Genomic DNA, 13,928 nt, shown 5'->3' with positions numbered 1-13,928 from the left:
CCTGAGCCCACTTTGTGATTTCCAATACAGAAGCATGCCTGTATGTGATGCAGTGCCGTCTAAGGGCCTGAAGATCAAGGGCACCCAGTATGGTTTTCCGGCCTTGACCCTTACGCACAGAGATTCCTCCAGATTCTCTGAATCTTTTGATGATATTATGCACTGTAGATGATGATATGTTCAAACTCTTTGCAATTTTACACTGTAAAACTCCTTTCTGATATTGCTCCACTATTTGTCGGCGCAGAATTAGGGGGATTGGTGATCCTCTTCCCATCTTTACTTCTGAGAGCTGCTGCCACTCCAAAATGCTCTTTTTATACCCAGTCATGTTAATGACCTATTGCCAATTGACCTAATGAGTTGCAGTTTGGTCCTCCAGCTGTTCCTTTTTTGTACCTTTAACTTTTCCAGCCTCTTATTGCCCCTGTCCCAACTTTTTTGAGATGTGTTGCTGTCATGAAATTTCAAATGAGCCAATATTTGGCATGAAATTTCAAAATGTCTCACTTTCGACATTTGATATGTTGTCTATGTTCTATTGTGAATACAATATCAGTTTTTGAGATTTGTAAATTATTGCATTCCATTTTTATTTACAATTTGTACTTTTTCCCAACTTTTTTTGGAATCGGGGTTGTACCTTGCTCAAGGGCACTTCAGCCCAAGGCCACCCCACATTAACCTAACTGCATGTCTTTGAACTGTGGGGGAAACCAGAACACCTGGAGGAACCCCACGCAGACACAGGGAGAACATGCAAACTCCACACCAAAAGGCCCTCGCTGGCCTCTGGGTTCGAACCCAGAACCTTCTTACTGGAAGGTGACTATGCTAACCACTACACCACTGTGCCGCCGCAATTTGAATACTTTTTTTCCCCTTTTTAGTCCAGAGCAAATATGATGATAACTCAGCTCGGTCTGCCACCAGCAGCATCACTCCAACTGACGGTAAATTATATTGCATAAATCTGACATTCACAAATCTGATTTGATCTGAAAATATGCTGATTGAAAATATCTGCAGGCTGCACTCCGCTAGAGAACACAAAGACAGATTTCATCACTGCATATAAAGGAAGCTCAGTGCTTGCTTTATATGCTTACTCAGTGCTTGCATGCCTTGCTCATGCACTGAAATACACACCAAACCTCCAGCATTCAAGTGGAAGAAAAATAATCCAGGCAAAATCATATGGGACATGATATCCAGTTTGAGTGAGAGGTACGGGAACAGAATTCAGCTGCTTAACACTCACTATACAGGAAATCTCTCACTGCTTATATTCCATCTGACTGAAGATGCTGAGGGAGATTACATGTGTTTCCTTGACCATAATCAGTATAGATACATTTGTTTCACAATTAAAGGTAATCATTACCTGGAAAAACTGAGCTGAAATGTGTTACTGAATTTCTTCGAGGCCGACCGATAGTCCTTCTCCATGGCCTCCCCGAACTCCTCCCAGTTCCGAGTTTTTGCCTCCGCAACTGCCCGAGCTGCAGCACGCCTGGCCTGCCGATACCCGTTAGCTGCCTCGGGAGTCCTGGAGGTTAACATGGCCCGATAGGACTCCTTCTTCAGCTTGACGGCATCCCTTACTTCTGGTGTCCACCACCGGGTTCGGGGATTGCCGCCACGACAGGCACCGGAGACCTTGCGGCCACAGCTCCGAACAGCTGCGTCCACAATGGAGGTAGAGAACATGGTCCACTCAGACTCAATGTCCCCCGCCTCCCTCGGAAGCTGGGAAAAGCTCTCCCGGAGGTGGGAGTTAAAGACCTCCCCGACAGAGTGCTCGGCCAGACGTTCCCAGCAGACCCTCACCATACGTTTGGGCCTGCCAGGTCTGTCCAGCTTCCTCCTCCGCCAGCGGATCCAACTCACCACCAGGTGGTGATCAGTTGACAGCTCAGCCCCTCTCTTCACCCGAGTGTCCAAGACATAGGGCCGGAGATCAGATGAAACGACTACAAAGTCTATCATTGACCTCCGACCTAAGGTGTCCTGGTGCCACGTGCACTTATGGACACCCCTATGCTCGAACATGGTGTTCGTTATGGACAAACCGTGACTAGCACAGAAGTCCAATAACAAAACACCACTCGGGTTCAGATCGGGGAGGCCGTTCCTCCCAACCACGCCCCTCCAGGTGTCACTGTCATCTCCCACGTGAGCATTGAAGTCCCCCAGTAACACAATGGAGTCCCCAGTCTGAGCACTCCTCAGTACCTCTCCCAGGGACTCCAAGAAGGCCGGATACTCTATACTGCTATTTGCTATTTTATGGACAGAATTTCTAGGCGCAGCCAGGGGCCAGAAGGAATCCTGTTTGGGAACCACAGGATTTCATCTCTGCTTTTTGCGGATGATGTTGTCCTGCTGGCTTCTTCAAACCAGGACCTTCAGCATGCACTGGGGCGGTTTGCAGTCGAGTGTGAAGCGGCTGGGATGAGAATCAGCACCTCCAAGTCCGAGGCCATGGTTCTCGACCGGAAAAGGGTGGCTTGCCCTCTCCAGGTTGGTGGAGAAGTTCTGCCTCAAGTGGAGGAGTTTAAGTATCTCGGGATCTTGTTCACGAGTGAGGGAAGGATGGAGCGTGAGATCGACAGGCGGATCGGTGCAGCCTCCGCAGTGATGCGGTCGCTTTACCGGTCCGTTGTGGTGAAGAAGGAGCTGAGCCAAAAGGCGAAGCTCTCAATTTACCGGTCGATCTACGTTCCGACTCTCACCTATGGTCATGAGCTTTGGGTAATGACCGAAAGGACAAGATCGCGGATACAAGCGGCCGAAATGAGTTTCCTTCGCAGGGTGGCTGGGCGCTCCCTTAGAGATAGGGTGAGAAGCACAGTCACTCGGGAGGAGCTCGGAGTAGAGCCGCTGCTCCTCCACATCGAGAGGAATCAGCTGAGGTGGCTCGGGCATCTTTTTCGGATGCCTCCTGGACGCCTCCCTGGGGAGGTGTTCCAGGCATGTCCCCCCGGGAGGAGGCCCCGGGGAAGACCCAGGACACGCTGGAGGGACTATGTCTCTCGGCTGGCCTGGGAACGCCTCGGTGTTCTTCCCGAGGAGCTGGCCGAGGTGTCTGGGGAAAGGGAAGTTTGGGCTTCCCTGCTTAGACTGCTGCCTCCGCGACCCGGTCCCGGATAAAGCGGAAGAAGACGAGACGAGAGAGACGAGAAATGTGTTACTATCTTCATGTAACTGAAAATGACTGCTGCAGTCATTTTCCACATTGTCATCATTTTCTATGTCACAAAGAAAGACAAAAGTAAGAATAACTCAGTCAAGCTATTATAAGTAACTTTATTCCCTGTATGAGCACCTGTTTTCTCAACAGTTTTGCTCTTTTTTTCTTGTCTCCCCACCTCTGTTTCAGATCCTACTAGAGTGCACTATCGCTGTACTGATGGAGATGAAACAGTGAGTCTTCAGTAAAGAAAATCTACAAACATGAACAGCTACTAATATAGATTCATGAAGAAGAGATCTGCACATTGGTTGGTTGTCCGTATGTGTCAGCCCTGCGATAACCTGGCGACTTGTCCAGGGTGTACACCGCCTTTCACCCATAGTCAGCTGGGACAGGCTCCAGCTTGCCTGCGACCCTGTACAGGATAAGTGGCTACAGATAATGGATGGATGGAGACCTGCACATCTGATCCAATTACCAGCTACTGACCTTCTTACATGATTAACATACCCCCTAATGAACTTCACACCTGATCAACAGCCCAACTACTGAGCTACACACCTGATCAACTTACCAGCTACTGAGCTACACACCTGATCAACTCACCAGCTATTGATCTACAGGCATGATCAACTCACCAGCTACTGACTGACACACCTGATCAACTCACCAGCTACTGACCTATACACTTCATGAAATCACCAGCTTCTCTCCTTCACACATGGAGAACTCACCCACTAATGACCTACATTCCTGCTCATTAGACCAGCTACTAACCTTCACACCTGATCAACTTCCTGCACCCCTTATTAGCTCATGACCTATGCACCTGATCAGCAGATCTGGACACCTGATTAATTCACCGGCTACTGACCCGTACACCTGCACTGACTTTTACAGCTGATCAACTTACCAGCTAATGACCTAGACACCTTCCATCCATCCGTTATCTGTAGCCGCTTATCCTGTTCTACAGGGTCACAGGCAAGCTGGAGCCTATCCCAGCTGACTAGGGGCAAGAGGCGGGGTACACCCTGGACAAGTCGCCAGGTTATCGCAGGGCTGACACAGAGACAAACAACCATTCACACTCACATTCACGGTCAATTTAGAGCCACCAATTAACTTAACCTGCATGTCTTTGGACTGTGTGGGAAACTGGAGCACCCAGAGGAAACCCACACAAACTCCACACAGAAAGGCCCTCGCCAACCACTGGGCTTGAACCCAGGACCTTCTTGCTGTGAGGCAACAGTGCTAACTACTACACCACCGTGCTGCCCTGACCTAGTCACCTGATTCTGGCTATATAGTGGCCTACACATCTGATCAACTGACCAGCTACCTATGCAGCTGATCATCTGGCAAGCTACTGATGGGCACCTCTGATTAACTCATTAATTACAGACCTGCACACTTGATCATCTCACCAACTAATGATTTACACACCTGATCAATTCACCAGCAATGGACCCACACACTAAATAGGCAGACCATCTACTGACTTAGACACCTGAATAACTTACCAGCTACGGACCATCACACCTAATCAATTTACCAGCTACTGACCGCTAGTGTTGTCATCAAGACCATCTAAACTGAGACCAAAGTGTATTGAGACCAAGACAAGACCAAGACATTGAGGGATTGGGATCAAGTCAAGACCAAGACCAAGACAAGGCAAGACTGAGTCAAGACCAGGACCAGACCAGTGGTGTGAAGGGGTGGAGGAGGGGTGACGCCCAGTAACAGTAACAAAAATTTCGAAATAGCAATGAGTCACGTTACTGGTTGCATTTGAAACAAGAAGTTTTACATCCAATCACAGTAATGATGTTAACAAATAAATCAGACAATATACGGGCAATTTAGCAAAATCCCCAAAGTTGTGGTCTTGACCGGTCTTGAAATAAAATCCTGAGGGTCAGTGTCCAAGACTGAGACCTTCAAAAAGTGATCTTGAGACTGGGCTCGAGCACCACAACACTGTTGACCACCACACCGAATCAACTCCAAAGCTACTGATCTACACACCTAATCAATTTACCAGCAACTGACTGACACACAATCAACTCACCATCTTCTGATCTAAACACTTGATCAGCAGAGCAGCTCCTAACTGGCACACTTACTCAGCAGGCTACGGTAGTTACCACCCTATATATGTGGTGTAAATCTGTACACCTACCGTACATGCCTGTTCAACACAGAGCTTACACAACTTTATTACATTATCTGGCAACACCCTTGGTCAACAGACCAACTCCTGGAATTCATGCAGAAATTCAGAAAAATACAAATGTGCCTATTGATTATATTTGTGACAATAAGGACACAAAAATGGACGCGTATCCCACTCTTAATTTGCATTGTTATTTTACAGCATTGCGTCATGTGAGACTTAGGTTTCAGAGTTTTTCTTTTTTATGTTGCTAAGCAACAAAGAACGTCATCGATGATGCAACTTCCAGGCTTGCAGTTAACACGAAAGTATGTAGTTCTGCTTTCTGTAGAAGTATTTGAAATGAAGAGAAAAGGTGGGGGAGGGGAGGGGGTTAAGGGAAAGAGAATAAACTAACAATGTGTGTTGAATTGCTTTGATTATATTAAAAGTATATATTCATTGTGCTAATTTATGGGCTTTTCAGTTCCATATTGTATCACATCATGTGCTATAAATTTGAAGAAATAAAATGTCATTAAATGGTTATTTCACACCAGATATGACGAGTTATTGCTCGGGATTGCAAAACTGCCAGTGATAGAAAGTAAAACAAGCTTTGACACATTGTAGAGAGCCAGCATGCAGTTCAAAAGCTTGTCTTAGAGGACTTGGGTCCAGATTTTACGACGGCTTAATAAGGCCATCGTAGGTTTAAAAAAAAGCTGAGAGGGGGGTAATATTCCGAGAATAAAACTCAGATTTTCTGACAATAAAAAGTCACAAATCTATGAGAAATAAAACCTCAGAAACATACTTCTCGGCTGCAGTGCATTCTGGGAAATGTAGTTGCATTACATTCCAGGCATTTAGCAGACACTCTTATCCAGAGCAGCATACAGTGTACCCAGAGCAGCCTGGGGAGCAGTTGGGGGTTAGGTGCCTTGCTCAAGGGCACTTCAGCCATTTCAGCTGGTCCAGGGCATCGAACCAGTGACCTTTTGAGCCCAAGGTTGCTTCTCTTATCATTAGGTCATGGCGTCCCTCAACAAGCTCTGAGTACTTTATTCTTTGATATTGGACATTCCAGGAAGAAAGAGCACATTTCCTGTAACTCTCAGCTCAGCCGATTTCTAACTAACAGAAATTTGGGCAAACAAGAATCCACACGCTGAAAGGAACTGAAAACTGCTCTTGGACAATAATTATATATTTATAAACAGCTAAGACAAAAAAAAAGGACACAGATACACAAAAATGTGCGGTTTATACATTCATGGAAAGTGTGTTAATTTTTTGATAGCAAACAAAAGCTCAAAGAGGGTTTTAACAATGACAAAGTGCTGCTTTAAAGATGTAAGTATAATGCAAAATATTACAAAAAGATCTTAAACCTTAATATGCAAAAGCATAAAATACAAAAAAATGAGAGTATACATTTTAAGAAGCATATGTACATAAATAAACACTGTATTATTGTTGTTGTTGTTGATCACAATAAATTAATATTAGTTCAAAATAATTTTAAACAATATTTAATAAAAACATAAAATAAAAAATTGTGTAAGTGTTGAATCATTTTGCTACAACAACGAACAAGTCAATGGAAATGCCTCACAGATATACTCGTGTGTGTGTTACTTAATTAGTTTTGATGCTGGCATATACTGTCGTATCTCCTGATGCTTGTTGAGTGTGTGCTGCTCTCACAGTGTTGCCGTGGACTACAGTCGAGTACGTCACATCATCCTGATGAGATAGAAGATCAATAACGTGATTACACACATGCGTGCACACACACACACACACACACACACACACACACACACACACACACACACACGAGATACACATTTCTAGAACAATACACACCTTTTCTTCCACATTGTTGCGTTGAGATTGTGGGTTTATAGCTGTGTACGGCACATCAGAATCATTCTGTAGAAAAACAAGTTATATTAGAACATCCCACACACATGCACGCAGAACCAAATGCACAAATCAGCAACAAATCAGTAACACAGATTGTCCTGAGCACTTAAACACACTCACCTGTGTGTGTACTGATTCATAAGTGGATTCTGATGTTGTGATCAAGTTCATAGGTTCGGTAAAGTTCTACACACCCGGGTGCACACACACACACACACACACACACACACACACACACACACATCGAATGTAAGACTTGTTACTAAAGAACATCCCACTAGTGAAACAACGTGGATGTGTGCATTCACCTTCTTCTTCTGCTGTGTCTGCTGTCCTGTTTGTCCATCACTGATCTCGGTCTGTCTACGTCTCTGTTCTACAGAATGAAACAAGACAGAGTGAGACTGTAAAAATCACTCACTGTGCATGCGTGTGTGTGTGCGCATACGCATATGTGGGTCTGTGTACCAATGTGTTTCCAGTACATGACTCCTCCGAAGATCAGCAGCAGCAACAGAGCCATCACAACACCAACGCTGATGTAGATGTGTTGAGGATCTGTGTTTGAAGAGGTCACAGTGAAAAGCAATAAAAACATTCTGATTAGTCAAACGGAGTTGATTAATATTCTATAAGAGCTGCTCAGGTTATCGTGCTGCTGCAAATTACAGGTTTAAATGTTCAGTAATGCACACCACCAGTGGAGAACCGTTCCTATTAGAGTTGGGACTTGAGCTCAGCCAAAACTTAGTCAGATATCAAAAAGGCAACAGGGCAAAGGATTTTGTAAGGGATCAGGGGCAGGCTGCCAGGTCGCTCCGTTGTATGTAGCTGTCGATGCTGATTTTAAAAGTAACTAAGTAAATTATACAGGGAAATGAATCTTTAAGTCTGAGTGAAAAATACCGTGGCAAGCGTGCAGCGTGGAAGAAGAGTCTGAAGACAGAAATCTTAGTTTTTCAGTCGTTAGCCTGTAGCTCTCGATAGCACTGGCTTGACCGCTTTATTAGCATCCGTTAACACTACTGATGAACGCTACACTGACTGGAAGGTGACTTCACTACTGTGCAGACGGTGCCGACTCACAGTTAAGCTCGTGTTGGCCTTCGAGGAGGCCTAGGGTGATAAATTTTTGGTCCCTCCCACTATAAATCAAAATCTGATTGGTTAATCAGTCATTTGTCATTTCCTGCATAAACACACACTGCCATGGCCTTCTGTCCTGGCAATGAAGTCCTAACCAATGAGTGAGACAGCTCGAAACTCTTCTCAGCCTAGAGACAACAAACAAACAAATCTCATTGGATAACTCGATTTTAATGTTTTCAGGACAGTAACCCTTTCATTTGTGAAGCAAATTTGACAGAAAATGAGGCAGAATTAGAAGAGAATAATTATGAAATTATGAAAGAAATTAAAGAATGAAGGAAATTAAATATAACATCTCATCTCATTATCTCTAGCCACTTTATCCTGTTGTACAGGTTTGCAGGCAAGCTGGAGCCTATCCCAGCTGACTACAGGCGAAAGGCGGGATACACCCTGGACAAGTCACCAGGTCATCACAGGGCTGACACATAGACACAGACAACCATTCACATTCACACCTACGGTCAATTTAGAGTCACTAGTTAACCTAACCTGCATGTCTTTGGGGGAAACCGGAGCACCCGGAGAAAACCCACGCGGACACGGGGAGAACATGCAAACTCCACACAGAAAGACCCTCGCCGGCCACGGGGCTCGAACCTGGACCTTCTTGCTGTGAGGCAACAGCGCTAACCACGACACCACCGTGCCACCCCTAATTGTACTCATTAAACATTTTAATCTACTTTTAGAGTATGTAAATATGATTAGAAATGAGTACTTTGGTCCTTTCACAGAAAAAAAAATCTTTGCATTCCTGTAAATGTCAAACAAGCATGAAGCACAAAAACTGTAAATGAAGTTAATGCAGTCAATCCATTGTTACATTTTTTGGATGGTTCAGATGATTGTGGATTCACTTTATCATTAATCACAAGAATTGGTTTTTGCTGTACTAACAAATCTGCAGCTGAATGTCACAGGTTTATATCAATGCGCTTGTTCTAATACATTATTGTACCTACGTATAGCAATGGCTCATTCACAGATTGTAGTCTGGTGGACACTTCAGATAATCTAAGACTAATTTTAAGATTTATTTGCTTCACTAACTAACCATCTGGATCATTTTTAGAGCTTATAAAAGTTCTGTATTTATAAAGAGTAGTTTTAAGAGATAATTCTGTTCTTGGAGATGTTACGAGAACATCATGAAACTTCATCTGAAATGAACAGAAATTAATGGAGTGTATTGATCAGTACCTGTTTCAGATGTTTCAGAGGGTGCAGATGTTTTGTCATTAACCACTGGGGTTGATTTTGTTGCTGTTGTGACATGTACAGGATAAAGTGTACCAGATAAAGTTAGTGTGTGATTCTTGCTGTGAGCTGATGTACTAACACACTAATAAACCCTTTTCATTCCAGTGTGTATCAGTGGTGTGTGGTACCTGGTTTGGAACGAGGTGAAGTTGTTCTGGTCACTGGTGCGGATGTTGAAGGTTTTGTCGGTGCATCTGCAAGGAGAGAAAGGTTTAATAAGTTAGAAATAAAGAGTGTGAGATGCAGTGAGTGAAGGCAGAACACAAGTGTGTAAACTCAGCATGTTCTTTATTAAAGACAATCCAGGAATCGTAGTGAGAAGTGAAAACAGGTCAGAACACAAACTCAGATAATCCATCATCATCAACACAAACACAGACAAGGAGCAGAACACAGAACAGAAACTTTTCACATGTGATTCTTACAATTTATTTCTGATTTTATGTTGCACTTTTCCTCTATTTCTTTATTTTAGCTACATACTGTAGTCAACTTCACACATGGTTTATTTACAGAAGGTCATTTTACCTCTTAATGTGAGATAGACGAATGAGATTCTGTTCCTGATCTCACACCTGTACCATCCTCCATCCTCTACAGTCAGGTGTGATATGAGCAGAGAGAGATTTCCTGGAAGATGATCATTAAAGAGCTGAACTCTGTCTGTGTAGAGATTTGTCTGGTCCTTTGGGAAGATTTCTTTGTGATCAGAACCATTTACATACGTCCATGTGAAAGTGTGTGGTTTGGCTTGTAGTTCAGAGCAGGAGCAGGGCAGAAGGACAGACTGTCCCACGTATCCAGTCATATACACTGTCGGTTGATTCAGTGTGCAACCTGGAGAATGAACAAACATCAACATATTGCATCGCTGTTACAACATCAGATTAATCTGTCATGAGATTATCACTGAAGTAGCATTGTGAATAAAAATGAGTCCTTTACCTTTAACAGTGAGTTTGATGTCTCTGTATTGACTCCCTTTAACACTACACCTGTAATCTCCTCCATCCTCTTCAGTCAGGTGTGATATGAGCAGAGAGAGATTTCCTGAAGAGCGATCATTAACCAGCTGAAATCTCTCTTTGTACTGCTCACTCTCAGGAGATATCTTTACCCATTTCATTTCATTTGTTATGTATTTCTCCCATGTGAATGTCTCAGGTGTGGTTTGGAGGTCAGTGCAGGAGCAGGGCAGCAGTACTGAGCCTCCTGTGTATGCAGCGATTTCTATTAAGACTTCATTTCCTTCCAGCCTGCAGCCTGTAGGAACACAACAGTTAATGATGTGTTAATGAGCAGTTCACCATCTGCAGCAACTCTACAGAACTACAGACAACCTGGAACTCTACAACTCACTAACATCTACCACTCACTGAAGTCCACAGTCGGGATGTAACTGAATATGAAAACATGAACAGATAAACTGTATAAACAGATTTAAATGAATACAAATACAGATAAAGTCAGTATCTGAAGTGCAATATTCATTTACTCTTGTTTCGAAAGCTTGCCTGAAAGAGTCACAGATAGGTCACAAATAATTATAAAACATTATTTACAAGTAATTTTATGAACAATATGTCACTGTGCTGTATGCTTTTTCTAATCTACTGTAAATTTGAAAATAAAATTTAATCCACTCCATTTGGCTGATGCTTTTACCCAAAGCATCTTATAAAACTGGAGCAGGACACACCTGAGCAGGTGAAGGTTACTCCCGGCACCAGACAAGCTTCATAGTGCTGGGATTTGAACTCATAACCTTTGTATGCTCAAATCTTTAATCACTGATGCACCACTTCTTTCTTCTAGCTTACACTGATTTAACCACATTTACCAATAAATTAACTGAGACTTAAACTCCAGTGCTTTACTGAACCTAGGGTGACCAGACGTCCCGGTTTTACCGGGACAGTCCCGATTTGGGGTTGTGTGTCCCGAGTCCCGACAAAAGTCTGTTGGGACACGGATATGTCTCGGTTTTCGCCACTCGCGACGTTTGTGACTGAGCAGCGTGGGCAGGGGCGCCGCTGGGGGGGGGTGTTAGGACGATTCTAAGGGCCTGGCACTGACAGGGGGGCCTGTGAGGGATATTAATATTATTTTAATAGTATTGCCTTGTGTAAGTTTTTGAAATAAAATATTTCATTTCATCTGTTAAAATATGCAAAGTATACATGGTTATGATTTGCTACAACATTTTTCTTGAATTATTTATGATATTGTCATTTCACCCCTCCGCCCTTTTTACTAATGGTACAGTCTGATTCTGGGAGCGGGACACGTGAAATGTGTAGCTCCGTGTATGCGCAGCGCCGCTATTAGCGCAGCTTAGAGCAGCTGGCAGTTTTTCTATGTGCGCAACAGAGGTGTGCATTCTAGAAGTTGCTAAGCAGGAGCAGGTGTGATGAATTATGAAGTCCGGATATCACACTGTGTGTGAAAAAAAAAAAATCTTTTTTCATAGTTATCTTTATTGTATAATTAAGTCTAGGTGTTTTGCCATTGTTCATGTGTGGATTTGCTGATATTGTAAAGTATTTAACTTTAATATGTTGTACATTAGCTGTGGTCAGAGATATCATTGCTATTGTTCATGTGTGGATTTATTGATACTGTTGCTAAGTATTTAACTTGAATATTTGAACATTTGCTGTGTTTTCTAATAAATGTGTGATGCCTAAAAGAAACCAAAAACACTGAGTGGATTTCTTGCAGTGCACTATGTAATTGTATATATATAAAAAAAAAAAAACCTAGTGTGGTTATTCATCAAGGCATACAGTACATTTGATCACATACAATAAGTCAATAAATGGAGGAAACAAAGGAATACGTTTTGTAATCCTGATTATTGATGATGTTTGCTGGAGGGCTCTGGAGTATCCATAATGTGCATACAGAATGTTATAAATCCATACTGATACAGTGATGCATGCAATTTCTCTCAACACAAACATTTGGATTGAATGAACTCCATAGGCTACTGAGTGGCCTAATAATAGTTGCTAATAAAAGAAAAAAATATATATCTTCCATATATATCATGGAATTTTCATTTTAAGGCAACAGTCTATTCAGTCTAATTCTGACAGTTCTGCATTTAAAATGTTCATATACCAAATAATTGTATCACCTAAACTTGCTAGGTAGCTGATCACATGCATAGTAAAGTAGAAGTGCCAGCCAAAAACAGACTTCAAATTCAGTTGCTTGAGCTTGAAAATTTTACCGGGGGGCCCTAAATTGTAATCTTTCATAGGGCCCAAGATTTCTAGCGGCGCCCCTGAGCGTGGGAATCATTAGCGGAGAAATGTCTGCATTTACTATTTTGATGAATTGACAGGAATCGCAAACTTTCCTGGTTACTGCCCCCTGGCCCTGTGGCATGGGTGTTTATTTAGCCACATTATTCCAGACAACAGAACATGTTGCCATGCAACAATAAAATAAACATTAACTGGTGCTAATGTTCTTTGTCTAGCAGCTAGCAGCAGTAATACTGCAGCAATTCTGCCAAAAAGAAAATGGACGTTTTCCAAAGATTTACAGGGCACCTACCCCTTCCTCTGAGAGGTGCAGAACAATGCGCACAAAGCCTACTGCACACACTGTAAGTGTTCCTTCTCCGTAGCCCACGGTGGTAACGCCGATATACAGGATCACATTAAAACTCTTCTTGTAAATATACGTAGGCTAATGCATTTTGTTTAGGGTGGGTGGATTATCAGTCGCCTTAGCTTTGTTCCTGTACTGAGTTGGGTAGCCTATGTTGCAAATGCTGTGCGCTCCTGTGGGGGCTTTCCTTGGGCTGTCGCCCCTCTCTTCCTTTATTGCTGTTTTGTTTGAGTGTATATTCTCAAATCACTTGTCTCTTTTTTGTTTCTGTTTAACATACCATTCCATACTGCTGTGTTGAACAGCTTGTTGCACCTTCCATTAAAGTGTTCACTTTTTTTTTAAGATTTTTTTTTGGGGGGGGGCTTTTTTCACCTTTATTGGATAGGACAGTGTAGAGACAGGAAATGAGTGAGAGAGAAAGACGGGGAGGGATCGGGAAATGACCTCGGGTCGGAATCAAACCCAGATCCCCGGATTTATGGTATGGCACCTTATCCACCTGAGCCACGACGCCCCCGAAGTGTTCACTTTTGTACACATCTTCTTGCTTTATTCATATAGGGAATGGTTAGTAAGGTTGATTCTGACCTAGGCTATGTTGAG

At 43.1% G+C, this 13,928-nt stretch overlaps 1 protein-coding gene across 1 annotated transcript; it reads right to left on the bottom strand.

The window, feature by feature from the left end:
* Positions 1 to 6,828: 6,828 nt before the first annotated feature.
* On the bottom strand, positions 6,829 to 10,827 carry LOC132869056 (uncharacterized). Its single transcript, XM_060902414.1, has 9 exons — positions 10,647 to 10,827; positions 10,230 to 10,538; positions 9,830 to 9,895; positions 9,642 to 9,704; positions 7,758 to 7,847; positions 7,598 to 7,665; positions 7,410 to 7,475; positions 7,230 to 7,295; positions 6,829 to 7,106 (listed from the first exon to the last, which is right to left on the bottom strand). Exons 1-9 carry the CDS (start codon positions 10,825 to 10,827, stop codon positions 6,999 to 7,001), a joined length of 1,017 nt encoding a protein of 338 aa, XP_060758397.1. The 3' UTR covers positions 6,829 to 6,998.
* Between the last annotated feature and the right edge of the window lie 3,101 nt (positions 10,828 to 13,928).

The sequence above is a fragment of the Neoarius graeffei genome, chromosome 2, assembly GCF_027579695.1.
Source record: "Neoarius graeffei isolate fNeoGra1 chromosome 2, fNeoGra1.pri, whole genome shotgun sequence".
Classification (NCBI taxonomy): domain Eukaryota; kingdom Metazoa; phylum Chordata; class Actinopteri; order Siluriformes; family Ariidae; genus Neoarius; species Neoarius graeffei.
This window is presented reverse-complemented; position numbering and strand designations above follow the sequence as displayed.